The 15970-nt window shown below is 51.7% G+C and overlaps 1 protein-coding gene across 4 annotated transcripts in view; it reads right to left on the minus strand.

Moving 5' to 3' along the window:
• The window catches only part of CHAF1A (chromatin assembly factor 1 subunit A), a 28289-nt gene that overhangs the window by 598 nt on the left and 11721 nt on the right, over positions 1-15970 (minus strand). For 2 of the 4 annotated variants that reach the window (XM_077860403.1, XM_077860406.1), the window contains exons 5-14: positions 14339-14568; positions 14064-14124; positions 13795-13863; positions 10351-10577; positions 9616-9784; positions 9382-9462; positions 8464-8556; positions 7140-7392; positions 5946-6436; positions 492-588 (exon numbers count right to left, since the gene is read on the minus strand). In XM_077860403.1, coding sequence (XP_077716529.1) covers positions 492-588; positions 5946-6436; positions 7140-7392; positions 8464-8556; positions 9382-9462; positions 9616-9784; positions 10351-10577; positions 13795-13863; positions 14064-14124; positions 14339-14568 — 1771 coding nt within the window. The remainder of the gene's footprint in view (positions 1-491; positions 589-5945; positions 6437-7139; positions 7393-8463; positions 8557-9381; positions 9463-9615; positions 9785-10350; positions 10578-13794; positions 13864-14063; positions 14125-14338; positions 14569-15970) is intronic. The other 2 variants (XM_077860404.1, XM_077860405.1) reach the window with 2 other exon arrangements.

Below are 15970 nucleotides of genomic sequence, written 5' to 3' on the forward strand. Positions count from 1 at the left end.
CTGTCCCCTCCTGAGCTCACTTGGGAAGAGCCAAATGCTGGCCCCCCTCACTACCCACTCCACTTCCCTCCCCCTCCTTCAGGTCTCCCTGAGGCCCATCTACAGTCGAGGCCACTCCAGGATTGTACCGCTCCCCTCCCAGGACTCAGCCCATGGGTTGGCACTGCAGGTGCAGCCCTGCGGGGTCTCTGGGAGGCCTCTGGAACGGCGCCACGCTGTGGTCAGCGCCCAGCTGCCGGCGTTACCATACCTATTTCTGCTATGGCTACCGCAGTCATCCTGGGGTGCACACGGCAGCTTTCAGACAAGTCAGATCTTGCAGACCCTGGACCAGATCCCCCTGCCTACACCTGGCCAGCCCGCACAGCGCCTCCTGAGGTCTCTTGACTCAGCCCCTCAGTTTACAGACAGGTGGTGTATGGGAATGAGAGGGCGTGCATTCTTCCTTTCCTGCCAGGCTGGTGAAAGAGGAGTGTGGGGGCCCTTCTCACCCCCAACATCCGAGATGTCCAGGATCACAGAGTCGCCGTCCTCCTCTTCCTCCTCCTCCGTGTCTGCCTGGAAGCCATCCAGGTCCCCAGCTCCAACCTGGACAGACAAGGGTGCACCGGCCATGAGCAGCAGCAGACGGGCCGCCGGGGCCCCGCACCACCGCTACCCGTTCCGACAAGTTTAAGGTGACTGCTTGAGAGCCGGTGAGCAAAGGAGCCCTGTGCGGGGAGAGAAGGTTCCCTCAAAGGGCCTCATTCAGATCTCTGAAAATGACCACCAGCCGTATTTACATTACAAAAATGATTTGCCAACTGTTCCTGAATCAGCAATCTGGGTTTCTGGTTTGGTCTGAAAGAGACAGTGATAAAGGACCCACTTTCTCTTGAAATAAACGGCAGAGAGCTCAGCCCACCAGCGTCTCCTTCTCTGCCCAGGGGCTCAGTCCCTCCGCCCGGCGCCCAACAACTCTCCTGCTTAGACCACTTTGGCCTGGGACGACACCCCCTGAGCCACCGCGGGCCGAGGGCAGGCGGGGCCTCCACTGAGCGCAGAATTTCCACCGACTTTGCTGAGCCGCTTTCGCTGGCTTTCAGCAGAGGGGACAGAAAGCGTGGAAAGGAGGACCAGTGTTAAACCCCGACCACCCCTACAAGCACCCCTGCTCTGTAACTGAACGAAGAGCTGACAGAGGCAGAGATGGGCTTATTCAAAAGGAGGGCTATTTCTCAAAAACACTCCTGGAACCAATCCCTCTGCTACAGAAACCTGCATTTTCCTGGAAAACGGGGGACAGCACAGGACCCTCCGGTGTGCAGACCGCTGCCCTGGCGCAGCCCCACGGACCCAACCACAGTCCCCAGAGCAAGCAGCGCTGTCACAGGCAGGATGCCAAGGGCACCTTCCAACCTCCTGTTTCAAAAGAATCCACTGGCTAAGAACACAGCCCGGCTCTCAACTCTGCTGATCGGGAGGTACTTGGTTGTGTCTGTCAAGGAAAAGGAACAGACCAGATGTACTCAGCTCTCCCCGCTCATGGGCCCTGCAGACAGGACACGCACGTGCAGAGGAACAAGGCTTTCCCTGCAGTCCTCATCCGCAGCCCTCCAGGCACAGGACAGGCACTCAGCCCCCACCGGGAGTCCAGGGGACATCCTGAGTGCCCCTCGGCTGCCACTACTGCCAGCAGGGGCCAACGGCGTTTAGTCACGATAAAGAAATTAATTCCGTGACACCTCTTCAGGGTCATTTTGATCCCAGTTGGTTTTTGACCTAAAGGGAAAATTGGGCTCTCCCCATCTTAGAAAATTGAGGCCCAGAGCCTGAGTCACCCTGGGCCACACGAGACTTCTGGCAGCTGAACTGGTGCCACGCCGCAGCCCTGTTTATCTTACTGATCGTAACACCTTGTGAACACACGGAGTGTTGGGACTACTGTGAGTTCAAAAAGATTTTAAAATTCCCACCAAAAAAAAAAAAAACAAACAAAAAACCCCCCACAAAAAAACAGAATTTAAATAAAAATTTGGAGAAAAATTTAAATTCCCACAAATTAAAAAAGCCCAACCTAATCTAAAATATCCGTGCAGGGGCAGCCCGGGTGGCTCAGCGGTTTAGCGCCTGCCTTCAGCCCAGGGCCTGATCCTGGAGACCCGGGATCGAGTCCCACGTCGGGCTCCCTGCATGGAGCCTGCTTCTCCCTCTGCCTGTGTGTGTCTCTGCCTCTCTCTCTCTGTCTCTCATGAATAAATAAAAAATATTTAAAATATCCGTGCACTTTTATATGTACCCCCAGGGGTACAGAAGCATTGAGTCGCGGCTTTGCTGAAACACAAGTGGAAGCACTCCATACGCTCCCGGGCCGCCAATCTTACCTTCTAGAAGTTTACCTGTGTCTTCTGCTTTTCTATGGGTGCTGTGCAGTGGGAGGAGCCCTGCTTCATGCATGCCCCAAAGCCATTCTCCCACCTCATCCTTCTAAAACAGACCTGGAATTTTGTGCATGGCTGCTGGCCAGTCTCATTACCCAGCCTCTCCTGTAGCCGGGGAGGCTGTGCCAATGGATTCTGGCCAGACTCAGGTGGAAGACTGCTGGGGAGGGTTTCCCTTTACAGCTAAATAGAAAGTCTCTGCTGCCTTGATCCTGCTGGTTGGAGGTGCGACAGCCATTTGTGACCACGATGACAAAGGCCACACACCAAGGAGGGAGTGGGACACGGGGGGCGCCTGTCATGGCAGCTCAGGACCCCTTGTTGCTGAGACAAACCCCCATGTGTTGAAGCTGTGATGTCAGGGCCTCTTACCAGCGGCCCAACACCAGGGACCACTATGCAGAGCAGGAGCGACACTAACTGAACATCCCCAGAAGACAGTCTCAGGGCTTCCCTCCTTGCAAGGCACACACTGTATTACCCACCCCACCCCCGCCCCGCTGCAGCCTGGGCCCATTACATGAGATTTCCTAAAGGGCTTCTGTTATTATTTTTAAACCTTTATTTTAGAGAGAAAGAATGCTCATGTTTGTGAACAAGCAAGCGGAGGGACAGAGGAAGTGGGAAAGGAGAATCTCCAGCAGACTCCCCTCTAAGTGCAGAGCCTGATGGGAGGGCTCAACCTCACAAACCCCGAGATCACGACCTGAGCTGGACGCCTAACCGATTGGGCCACCCAGGCTCCCCTCTGAGGGGCTTTTATGATGCAGACGTCAGGGGTGCCTGGGTGGTTCATTTGGCAAAACGTCTGCCTTCAGCTCAGGTTGTGATCTCAGGGTCCTGGGATGGAGCTCCGTGTCTGGCTCCGTGCTCAGCAGGGAGTCTGCTGGAAATTCTCCTCTTCCTCTGCCCCTTACCCAGCTTGTGCTCTCATTCTCTAAAATAAACTTTTAAAAATAAAGTAAAATAAAACGCAGACTTCGGGTTCCTCACTCAGACCTACTGAAATAGAATCACCAGGTCCAGCATGCCCACTCTCTGGGTGGTCCTTCTGCCCAGAGTGTTTTAAAATGCCGGGTACAGCAGGTAAGCCCCACGGGGTTGCCTACAGCATGGTTGCTTGCTGTGTGGCCCTCCGAGGAGCCCCCAACACTGCTAAGCCTCCCCAAGGCCCCACGGGTGTGCAGAGGGAGCACAGGGCTATTCAGGCGTGTATCGTCAGATGAAACCTATTTCACAGATCCCCAGACACACACTTTCTCATGCATCCACCTGTCACCTGGGCAGGCACTGTCACCAGGCTAGTTTAACTGGGAGTTTTTTCTTTTCTGGCGGCTCTGCAAGATAACAAAGCATCTTACCAACAAAATGTACAGACTCACATAAAGCACCCAGCACAGTACACGGCATTTGAAGAAACATGTAATAGTGGCTAAAACCACTGTCCTCCATGCAAGCACAGGTCAGGCAGGAACACAAGAGAGGACCACCCCAGGGGTAGGGGGGAGCCGCGGTAGAGCTCAGGATGCAGCCATGACTGTCACATGAGAACATGTGGGACTCCACAGCCACAGACACAGCGGGGTCCCAAGAGAGGGCTGCGGGGCAGATGCCTGCAGATGCCTGCATGTGCTGCACACGTAAAGGGACAAACCAGGTTGCTTTTCAGCTCAGCTATTTTCAAGCTGGGGTTCCCACCGCTGGTTTCAACTGGAGACGGCCACACTCGGGGTCCCTCTAAGACTGTTGGGGTAACAATAATACGGCCCATGGAAAGGTTCTCCCACTCAAACGCAGCTTGAGCGCCTAAGAGATCTAACACAGCCCGTCACCTGGGCTGAGGCTCAGGGAAATTAGTATGTGCCCGTCTGAGGCCCCAACTCCTCACCCAGGAGGCTCCCCATGAGGCAAGGTACAAGCTGTGTCCACAGGCGGGCTGGAGCCCTGTACCCGGCCGTGTACTCAGGCCAGGGACAGTCACAGTTTAAGAGGCATGTTTACAACGTATCCAAAGAATCATCCACATGTGGGCAGCAGGGAAAAGGCCGGGCCTCATTCCAGGAGCAATTTCTCTGCCTCCCTGTTCTGACAGCCACTTTATTTTCTAAGCTGAATGGGGACTCATGTCACAGAAGCAGCGAGCAGGAGCTGGGGGGCGAGAGGGCATCACCACCCAGCCTCCGGGATGTAGCTTATGCAGCTCCCCAAGCCATAGTTCCCCCCCACCCCACCAAAAAGAGGGCACTGGACATAGCCGGAGAACCAGCTCTTAAAAGACGCCTTCATCTCAATCTCCTCATAAAATCCAGTCTCTCAAAGTCTGTAAGTCCGCAAGATGCCTAACACGACCCAGGGCTCACTATGCAAAATAGGTTTCCAGTAAGAAGCGACGCGTGAAAGAAAAGAAACTCATCATAATTCTATCCCAGTGAAAAAAAAAAAAAAATATATATATATATATATACCAACATCAGCGAAGGCTGTGGCTGGGGGCCCCCGCCCCTCTGAGCACGCAGCCGGCACTGGAGACTGCGCAGCACAGTCACCCCCAGGCCCCGATGCCCCGCTCCTTGCACTTGCTCCCGTGAGCGCGGCCCATCTGTGATTAGGCAGCTGTTTGTGTGACAACTTCCTGTCTGTGCTCCTGTTAGATGGGTTCTGCTTGTCACTGTGCATACAAGGTCTAGCAGAGGCCCTGGTGTAGCATAAATGCTACATCACTAGGGTAAGTGAACTAAACAAAAACATAAAAAAAAATGTAAAAAGTAACTACACGGGACACTGGTAGGGGCTGAAAAGAAATGAGCCACCAGGGATCCCTGGGTGGTGCAGCGGTTTGGCGCCTGCCTTTGGCCCAGGGCGCGATCCCGGAGACCCGGGATCGAATCCCACGTCGGGTTCCCCGTGCATGGAGCCTGCTTCTCCCTCTGCCTGTGTCTCTGCCTCTCTCTCTCTCTCTCTGTGACTATCATAAATAAATAAAAATTAAAAAAAAAAAAAAAAAAGAAATGAGCCACCAGGCCAGGCAAAGACATGGAGAACCTTCCAGGCAATCCCTGAGTGAGAGAAGCCAGCCTGAGAAGGCCACATGCCATGTGGTTGCAAGTCTGGCAAAGACAGAACCACAGAGACAGTAAGTGGATGAGTCTGGAGGGAGGGACGAGGCGAGGACAAAGAGCACAGGGGATATGTAAGTCAGTGAAGCTCTGTAGGAGCCACAGGGGTGGACACACGGCATCACACAGTCGTCTGAACCCATAGAACGTAGAGCACCAAGGGTGACCCCGACCATCAACTGGGGACTCTGGGTGCAATGACAGGTGGATTATGACAAACACACAGCTCTGGGGCCGTGTTGATAGAGGGGGAAGCCGTGCACGCAGGGGCTGGGCAAACGTGGGAAATTGCTACACTTTCTGCTCACTTTTGCTATGAATCTAAAACTGCTCTAAAAAATATAAACTTTATTGAAGTTTAAAATAAGCCCCTGTGGGGGAGCCGCCCCCACCCCACCCCACCCCTCACCTGCCCGTCGTGCCTGCGCTTCTTCATGAACTGCGTGATGCACATGCTGCCCGCTGACTTCCGCTTCAGCGAGACGGGCGTCCCCTGGCTGGGTCCTGTGGCGGGGACGCTGCCACTGTCCTCCCTGGTGGCCGAGGGCACCATGGTGATGTAACTCCACTGGCACGGCACAGGCAGGTGCTCCTGATCAAAGCTCTTCAGCACCTGGGGGTGGACGTACCAGCACATCCTGAAATCAGGCCTCTTCTCATATACTGAGTTCTCAGAAATTATCCGCTTGAGCCTGGCCTTGGAGGGAACGGTGGCGTCCTCGCTGGTGGTGGGGGTCTGTGGGCGGGAAGAGCCGGGGCTGGCCGGGCTGGCAGAGCTGCTGTCAGGACTGCCTGTGTCCTTGCCGAGCAGCCCCCGGCGGCAGCACTCCTGGAACTCTCGGATGATCACTTTGCTTCCGTTCACATTCCCGTGCAGCAGTGGGAGCAGCTGGGCCAAGACTGGCGGGGAAGACACAGAGAGAGACAGAGCAAACATTGCACAAGGCTCCCTGGTCTGTCACCAAGGTCAGAGACGTGGTCAGCTTTGGGGTGGCTGCAGGAGGCCAGGAAGCCCAACCTTCTCCAGGCGGGATTTCTCTGGATAAACTAGCACGCCTCACGGTGTGTGTTTATTTCTCCCTAGTCGGGATCACCACACTCTCCTTCTGAGCCACTGGGCCTCTCCGGCTTTGAAGAGCAAGGAGGCACAGTCCTTAGCGATGTGTGTGACCTCAGGCGGGCCAGGCACTCTGGGGAAGCGTGTTAAGTAAAGGAGTACCCAGACTGCTGTTGTAGTGAAGAACGAACAGATGTGCTCAGCAGGCACTGGCTTTTGTTGTTTGTTCACAGGACTTCTAAGTTTTTGTTTTTGTTTTTTTTTTTTAATTTTTATTTTTATTTATGATAGTCACACAGAGAGAGAGAGAGAGGCAGAGACACAGGCAGAGGGAGAAGCAGGCTCCATGCACCCGGAGCCCGACGTGGGATTCGATCCTGGGTCTTCAGGATCGCGCCCTGGGCCAAAGGCAGGCGCCAAACCGCTGCGCCACCCAGGGATCCCAGGACTTCTAAGTTTTGATCCAGTCACCTAATAAAGTCTCCCTGGGCCTAGGACAGCTAGAAGCCTGGTCCCCTCCCATTCCCACCAAGCACGGACACTCACTCTGCTGGTCTCTCTTCTCGTGTTTGGAGGCCTTGGGTGTCTGCTCCTCCTCGGAGGGGACTGTCTCCAGAAGGCACGCTGTGAACTGCTGCAGCACCTTCAGGTCGGCACCACCATCCTTATTAGCCGCCCAGATGCAGCCGATCTTCACAGGCTGCAGCACACGGAACCTCTTCCCCTTGGCCAAAAACTCGTCCCACTCTTTGGCCTTCAGTTTCTGGCGAACCTTGTGGTTCTCTGGGTCAGCACACTCCTTGCAGGTTGGAGAGCAATGCTTACTCAGGGTGCCCAGGCCCCTGTGCTCTCGCCTCCCGCCTCCCAGACACCAAGAGGAAAGAGCTTGCTCATCCACCATCAGGGCTGCTGCACCCTGCACGTATCAGAGCTCCCATTGTATCCTGCACCCCTCTTCCTAGCATTACCATCTGGGAAACAGCAGAGTGTTTTCCTAGACTCCATGGAGACAGGCACTTATGCCCTGTGCTGTTTGTTCAGGATGCACCGTCCTCTCTGGCCATGACTGGCAGTCTCAGGTACTCTCTTAACCTCACCAGTAAGCCACTCAAGGCCACTCTGGATTTTCTGGGGAGGGTGTGATGCCAGGGTCATGCAATCAGCAACCCCAAATCCCACGCCCAGTTCACCCTCAGGGCTAGGCCCCTCCCACACTCCAATACCGCTCTCAAAGACAGAAGACTCATGGGCTCCACAGACACACATATGAGGTATCCCTCCCCCTGCATCTGATTTGGAGAGACAAAACCATTCCCCCAGTCATACTTCCAACATTTCTCCACCACCCAAGCACTGCGACCTGAAAAGCTGTCCGAACCCTAAAACCAGCCTATTGAAAGTTTCACCATCTGGCTGAGTCTGTCTAGAATGTTGGTGGCAAGGGTAGGGGGATGCCTCAAAGGGATATGGGGGAACCATCTGGAGAGATGGGAAGTTCTAGATTTTACTTTTGGTGACAGATTTACAAATGTCAATCATTAAAACTTGCTGTGCTCAATAATTAAGATCTGTATGTTTTCTTATACTTTCATCATGCCTCAACTAAGAAACCATAAAAGGAAAAGGGGGTTTAGCAGTCTGACCCACACACCTCCCAGCCTCTCTGACTCAGCCTTCTGCTCACGCGGTCACCACCCCGGGAGTCTCTCCTACCTCTGCAGATCCCACTACCCTCCCCAGTAAAACTTAAGCCCAGGTCCCTACAACCCCATAGATGACTACTTGTTGGGGTCGCAAACAGGCTAGCAGCCACTAAGCTCAGTCCGGCCGAGCTCTCTCAGGGACAGTCACCTCCAAGCTCATGCCTCACCTCAGTTACTCCCTCGTCCTCAGACAGGTACCCATGGGGCACGAAAAAACCATCATCCTCATCTTCATCCTCTCCTACTTCATCATCATCATCCTCAAAAAAAAAAAAAAAGTTCATAATACATAGCCAACAGACAAAATATGTCTCATTTAAAATGTTAACCTGTGGGGAATCCCTGGATGGCTCAGCGGTTTAGCGCCGCCTTCGGCTCAGGCCCAGGATCGAGTCCTACAACGGGCTCCCTGCATGGGTCCTGCTTCTCCCTCTGCCTATGTCTCTGCCTCTCTGTCTCGTGAATAAATAAAATCTTAAAAAAAAAAAAAAAAAAAAAAAGGTAACCTGCAAAAAAGGAAAAAAAAGGTTAACCTGCAAACATCTAAGGAATGAAAAGCCATCTACTGCCTTGGGCATCATTCTTATGGACACCTCAAGGGTTGGGAGAAATCCCATAGATGAATCCCATTATTTGACACTGACATGGGAGTCGGGTCATGGGAACACAGGCAAGCATGCCCCACTTAACAGGGTAGATGCTGCTTGGTCCCACTGCCAAGTGGGTTAGTGTCACCAAATAGGCTTTTCAACAGAAGTTGAAAACCTAGTTTTTCTTAACTTATTTTTTCAAAAAAAAAATTTATTTATTTATTTGAGAGAAAGAGTGGGAGAGGAGAGGGAGGGGCAGAGGGAGAATCTCAAGCAGACTCTGAACTCAGTGCAGAGTCTGCCATGGGACTCCATCTCACAACCCTGAGCCAAAATCAAGAGTTGGACCCTCAACCAACTGAGCCTCCCAGGTAGCCCTGAGATCTGGCTGAAATTTCAGATGACACTGCGGCTCGAAGGCTGGCTGTGAGTGAACTCAACCTAGGGCCTGCCTTGGCCTTCTGGGGGAAACCACAGGTGCAGGTGTGTGCTTACCCCCTCACTGTGGGACAGGGACTCGCCCGGCTCCTCCTCTTCCCACTCCTCGTCACTGTCCACCTCATAGTCCAGGAGCTTCTGAGAAAACAAGGACGCAGGGCGTCATGGTTGTCTTTCAGGGGTGGCAGAGCAGAAAAGCTACAATGCTTATGAAATCCAGGAGACCAGTGCAAAAAAGGCAAAATGAGAAGGAAATGTAGAAAGGCAGGTGAGGCTGGACCACTTGCTCACCCTGTCTTGGGCCCAGGGGTCCCTCGGATGGATGACGGTTGTCTTCTTATTCCACGTTCCCCAGTACGCTGGTCGATGATTCTCAGAAAACTGTAGGAGCTTCATCCTGCCAAATTTCTTCCTCTCAGGAACACCCTCGACCTTGCCGCTCTCCACGATCACCACATCACTGAGGAGGAAACCCAATAATGTGCCTGTTCTACAACCCACCCGCTGACCACCCAGGCTTCCCAAGAAAATAGGCTATCAACATTTTACCATGATGGGTAACCAACCACCTGCTCCCAAGAAAGCTAAGGGACGTTTATTCCAGGGACACAGAGCAAGGAGGAGGGAGAAACAAAACTGCCAAGTTGCTGGCTCACAGCATTTACAGAAGTGGGGTCGTGGAGAGTAAGCAGATCAAAGAGAACGGTGAAATGTCCTTCCCAGGAGGCCAGCATGGAAATAAGATCCCCCCTCTGAGAGACCAGGAGGCCAAGCCAAGCAGTCTGCACTCCACAGCAGTGGCTTTTGGCAAAGCCACTGCACATGAGACTTCAGAAGCTCAGGGGAGGCCAAAAAAGCAAGGTCTGAAGGTTCAGGCCTTAGGTCCAGGATGGAAGACAACTAGCCCTTGGCCACGATGAGCCAGCAGCGGGCCTAAACCCAGAACTCTGCCTTGGGCCCTCCAGGACTTTCCAACTGCGCTCTGATTTCACCAACAGGCAAAAGGCTGTCTCCCCACCCACTAACCTGTTATAAATATTCGTGTTTCGATTTGAAACCACGGTGGGTCCGGACCTGAGGGGCTGACGGCCTTTCAGATCTTTCAGGAAGGAGAATTCGCCACTCTGTTGCTGGAGGAGCTGGTCCAACTGATCACAGAGGTCTTGGTCAAAGACAGTCCGAAACCGAGGGGCGAGAACCATGTGCTCTTTAATTTCAAAAGGGGCAAACTTCCCACAAGAGCCAGCCAGGGTCTGAAATGGAGAAGAGGATGTGATAGCATGCTTATGAGAGGGGATGCCCACCACTCAGCAGCCATGAGGGTGTGAGATGCTGGACACAATGGCATGTGCACATTGCTTTTCACATTCATCCAGGTTGCTAAGTCTCAGGAGACACACAAAAGGCTACACCCTCCGTGATGTCATTTATACTAGTTTCTGGAAAAGGCAAAACTACAGGGAGCCAAGTGAGGTGCCAGAAATACTCTAGACCTTGAGTATGGGATGGTGGAGCACGGGAGTGCTGTGGAGTCCATTATCAGAACTCAGCAAACGAGAGAATTTTACGTAAATTATACCTCAAAAAACATGGCTTTTTAAAAAGAAGGGGGTGGGCTGCAATAGAACCTGAATTCCCAGGTGAGGGAACTGAGACCCCGGGGACTGACCGCTTATCCAAAGCCAAAGCTTGACAAGATGACTTACAACCCACGCCCATCTCAACACTGAAAACGGACACATGAACCTGACAGGTCGGTGCCTGTTCCCTAAGAATTAACCGCCACATATTCTGGTGGGTTTAGTTTGCCCATCAAGAGTTGCTTCAGCATCTCCCATGTCTGTCAGTGGATCCCAAAGCTGGGAGCACAGCAGGACGTGGGGAGTCAGGAGGAGAGCCTAGATCTATAAAGCTCAGTATAGGAAAGCCAGCCTCCGACCCCATTGAGGATAGAGCACTATAGCAACAGCCTTCACCATGGCCACATAGCAGGACATCTGGAGGCTGCTGAAAACCTCAATGCCCACACCAGGGATGGGATCCAGGCTCCCTATTTTTGTAAAGCTCCCTGGGGATTCCCAACACAGAGCCAAAGCCAAGAACCACCTCACTAATAAACGGGTGCTGGGATGTCAGGCATCCATCCTAACAGAGTTAGGGCCAAGCCCATATGACCAGGAACTCTGGTCAAGCTAAGAAACTATACATAAAAAAACAAAGCGGGGGGGATCCCTGGGTGGCTCAGTAGTTTGGCACCTGCCTTTGGCCCAGGGAGCGATCCTGGAGTCCCGGGATCGAGTCCCACATCGGGCTCCCGGCATAGAGCCTGCTTCTCCCTCCTCCTGTATCTGCCTCTCTTTCTCTCTCTCTATCATGAATAAATAAGTAAATCTTAAAAAAAAAAAAAAAAAAAAAGGAACAAAGGGGACTGGCTGGCTCAGTTGGTAGAGCATACGACCCTTTATCTTGGGGTTGTGAGTCTGAACCTCACGTTGGGTGTAGAGGTGACTTAAAATCTTTAAAAACAGATGAACTAGAACAAACAGTAAAAAAAAAAAAACACAAAAAAACTAAGAAAGAGAATGTATCGTCAATGGCTACAGGGTAAACAAGGCTTTGTAACCACAAGCCCACTGCCATAAAAAATTTAAAAATGTTGACATTAAAACATAAAATTTCGGGCAGCCTGGGTGGCTCAGCGGTTTAGCGCTGCCTTCGGCCTGGGGTGTGATCCTGGAGACCCAGGATCGAGTCCCACGTCAGGCTCCCTGCATGGAGCCTGCTTCTCCTTCTGCCTGTGTCTCTGCCTCCCTCTCTCTGTTTCTCATGAATAAATAAATAAAATGTTACAAAACCAACAAAAAACTCATAAAATTTCTGAAGGACAAAAGACACAATAAACAGGTTAGAAAGCGAGTAGCAGATTGAGAGGGAGTATCTATAGCATGTGTCACCAAGAATGAAAATCCTGGCTGTGGGTGGCTCAGTTGGTGAAGCATGTGCCTTCAGCTCAGGTCATGATCCCAGGGTCCTGAGAGAGAGTCCTGTATCAGGTGCCTTGCTCAATAGGGAGTCTGCTCCTCCCTGTTTTCTCTTCCCCCCTCTCCAAATAAATGAATAAAAAAGAAAATCCTGGCTGTAAAAATAACTCCTAGAGTTCAGAGGAAAAGCCAATCCTATAGAAAAATAAGTAAAAAATAGGAATTGGCAAGACAGAGAAGAAATAAAGTGGCAGGATGCCTGGGTGGTTCTGTGGTTGAGCGTCTGCCTTTGGCTCAGGGTGTGATCCTGGAGTTCCAGGATCAAGTCCCACATTGGGCTCCTGAGGAGTCTGCTTCTCCCTCTGCCTATGTCTCCGCCTTCTGTATCTCTCGTGAATAAATAAAATCTTAAAAAAATAAATAAATAAAATGGCAAACACACACAAAAAGATGTCCAAGTGGAATCAAGGAAAAATGTAAAATGAAATAAGAATTTTTTTTTGCCAACTAGATTGGTGAGGTTAAAAGAAAGCATGTTCCATTCAGTGCTAGTGCAGGAGAGAAGAGCATATTTCCCCATGATGCCCAGCATGGACATTAGCACTTCCCACTGGGAGGGTGCCCAGATAGGAACTAACGCAATTAGTGATTCTGTGAGTGTGTATCCTTGGACTGCGGGCCAAGCCCGCTTCCCGGTGGCTGTCCTAAAGAAAGGCATATATGCAGAGGAGGGTCAGTGACACTCACCGTGCCACTGATGGGGCATTGATACTGCAATGGACATACAAACTGTGACAACATCCACACTACGAAATGTTAAGTGGCAAGAGAGAACAAAGCTGACCCAAATGAGCCAGCATGGCAAGAATCCAAGATACAGCTATGTAAACAAAATAGGGACATAACAAACTCATGAATCATTATGTATATAAACAAATATATATGGAGGGATGTGAATGTAGTCAAAGCTCTAGGTGACACCACTGCATGGGTTACCTCTGGAGCACCGAGGGGCAGGGAAGGAAGTCTGGGGTTTCCAGAAGCAGGTGCTGCTTACAGGGTGACAAACACCAGGACAGGGAAGCAGAATCCTGGGCTGCATTCTAGACTGCTGACTTACGCTTAATCTTGCCTCCCATCCTGAGCCTCAGTTCTCTGAAGGTAAGGACTAGGTCTTCGATGACACCTTTCCACATAGCTCCTAATGCAAAACTGTTCATAAAGCAACTTAACGCTTAGCAGTTTTATATATATATATTTTTTAATGCTTAGCAGTTTTAGCAAACATGCCACTTTTAGCCTTTTCAAAGACATAACAAATAACAAAATATTGAGTCTTCAGACTCTACCAGAAATAAAAGCTCCCTTGTAAGCAGAGGCCCTCTCTTGATGAAAGGGGAGCTACCTGGTCAGAAAATACCCTTATACTTTTCAAAAGGAAGAACATGACCGAGAGAGAAAGCCAAGCCAGAGGAAGCCAGAAGCTCACCTTGGGAGCCTGTGGGGTCTTTGGCTTCTGAAAAAACCTCGTGATTTCAGCCTTCTCTGCTTTAATGCGCTGCAACAGAAAAGGAGATGAGCATGAAGAAATGAAGAGGGACAGTGGCCTCTAGAACAGGAGCCCCAGCACTTTTAAGCTGAAAGCATTCTTTTGATATGAGCTCTCAAAACCCATCAACATGCAGCCAGTCTCGGCGGGGGCCACCTGGCTTCCCCAGACGGAGGGAACACCAGCAGCCGTTTGGGAGAACAGTCTACCTTCTCTTCTTCCCGTAACCGTTTTTCCTCTTCTTTTTTCCTCTTCTCCTCCAGCTTTGCCCTGGGAGACAGGAAATTCGGCTTTAGCCCCAGGTGTGGCTCATAGGTCCCTGGCAGGGGTGTGTGTGTGTGTGGTGTGTGTGGGGGGGTGGAGGTGGGGAGAGGATATGCTTGTGTGCTGGGGGGAGGGGGTGGAGGTACTCCTGCTTCCCTGCCCCCCCCCCCCACCCTGCACCACCTCCCTGCCCACCCCCACCTTCCAAGGGCACACGCACTCTAGCGCCTCCTGCCGCTCCTTGCGCCTCTCCTCCTTGAGCCGCTGCTTCTCTGCCTTCTCCTTTTCATCCTTCTCCCTTTTCTCTCGCCTCTCCTTTTCCTTCAGCTCCTTCTCTTCCTCCTTCTTCTTCTTGGCTTCTTCTTTGGCCCGCTTGGCCTCCTCCTTCAGCTTCTCCTTTTCTTCTTTCTCGGCCCGTAACTTGAGCTGCTTGCCTAAACGTTCCTTATCCTGAAGCCAAGAGATGGTCCCACAGCTGTGCCCCTGTGCCTCCCAGGAGGGCCCACAGGCAGCTGGAGGGAGCAGAGAGGTGGCCCGCCCAGGACCCCCCCACTGGCCAGCACCCTCCCACACGGGCCACCCTGTAGCACCTGTCACTGCCCGCCACTAGAACAGTGATGTCCACTGGCCATTTGTCCCAAGACCTCAGGACCATTCAAAATAAGATTCGCTCAAAATACCATCTTTAAACATGGGGTGGAGTTTATCTTTTTACCTAATGAGAAACAATGACATAAGAAGCTCTGGGCTACCTAATCTTAAAACCGTGGTAAAATAAAGAAACAAAAACACCTGTAGGTTTTGCTTCCGTATCTTTAAAGCAAGAGCATTTTTCTTCCCACATCCCGCTACCCAACCAGATCAGATTATAAGGTTGATCTTATTTCCTCTGAAATAGAAGATCAGAGTGAGACAGGAACCTAGAACCTGTTGTCAGGGGGGAAAAATGAATTTGCTTTTATCTTTACATCAGTTTGTCATTCCCAACAACTGGTACATGGCTTGAGGCACTGTGTTATTACATAAGCTTGAGTTCCTACTCAAATGCTCGCCTGCCAGACACGGGGGGCTCATCCTCTGCCATAGCACCAGGTAATTTTCAAGGACTATTTCCATCAGAAATGGATTTCCCATGGGATGCCTGGGTGGTTCAGTGGTTGAGTGCCTGCCTTCCGCCCAGGGCGTGATCCTGGAGCCCCAGGATGGAGTCCTGCATCAGGATCCCCGCAGGGAGCCTGCTTCTTCTGCCTGTGTCTCTGCCTCTTTCTCTGTGGATCTCTAATGAATAAATAAGTAAAATCTTAAAAAAATAAAGAAAAGAAATGGATTTCCCCACATCAGGAGCCTGGCAACTCCACTTTCCGTCTGGGCATAGGGCTATGTCCTTGTCTCTAGGGAATATCCTACCCTCTGTTCTGAGAAACTTTTGGCTGCTTTAACGAAACCCACGGAGGCACCCTGTTAGAGATGTTCTTACAAAGCACTTTCTTCTGATGGATGGATACTTGAAGAAGGTGCCTGGTCTGGGGAAAATGTGCAAGGTGGTAAGGAGTCATCTGTCCCCATTGCTAAATAGGAAGGCAGAAGACTTCTGGAAACCAGCCATACTTGAACCTCACATGCATCGCCACTCCACGTGTGCCCACCTCTGAAATTCCAAGAATAAGAGAACCTCTAAAACCGCCATCAAAACCTGACTCATAGGGACGCCTGGGTGGCTTAGGCATTGAGCGTCTGCCTTTGGCTCAGGGCGTGATCCCAGAGTCCCAGGATTGAATCCAACATCGGGCTCCCTACAGGGAGCCTGCTTCTCCCTCTGCCTGTGTCTCTGCCTCTCTCTGTGTGTGTCTCA

The sequence above is a fragment of the Canis aureus genome, chromosome 19, assembly GCF_053574225.1.
Source record: "Canis aureus isolate CA01 chromosome 19, VMU_Caureus_v.1.0, whole genome shotgun sequence".
Taxonomy (NCBI): domain Eukaryota; kingdom Metazoa; phylum Chordata; class Mammalia; order Carnivora; family Canidae; genus Canis; species Canis aureus.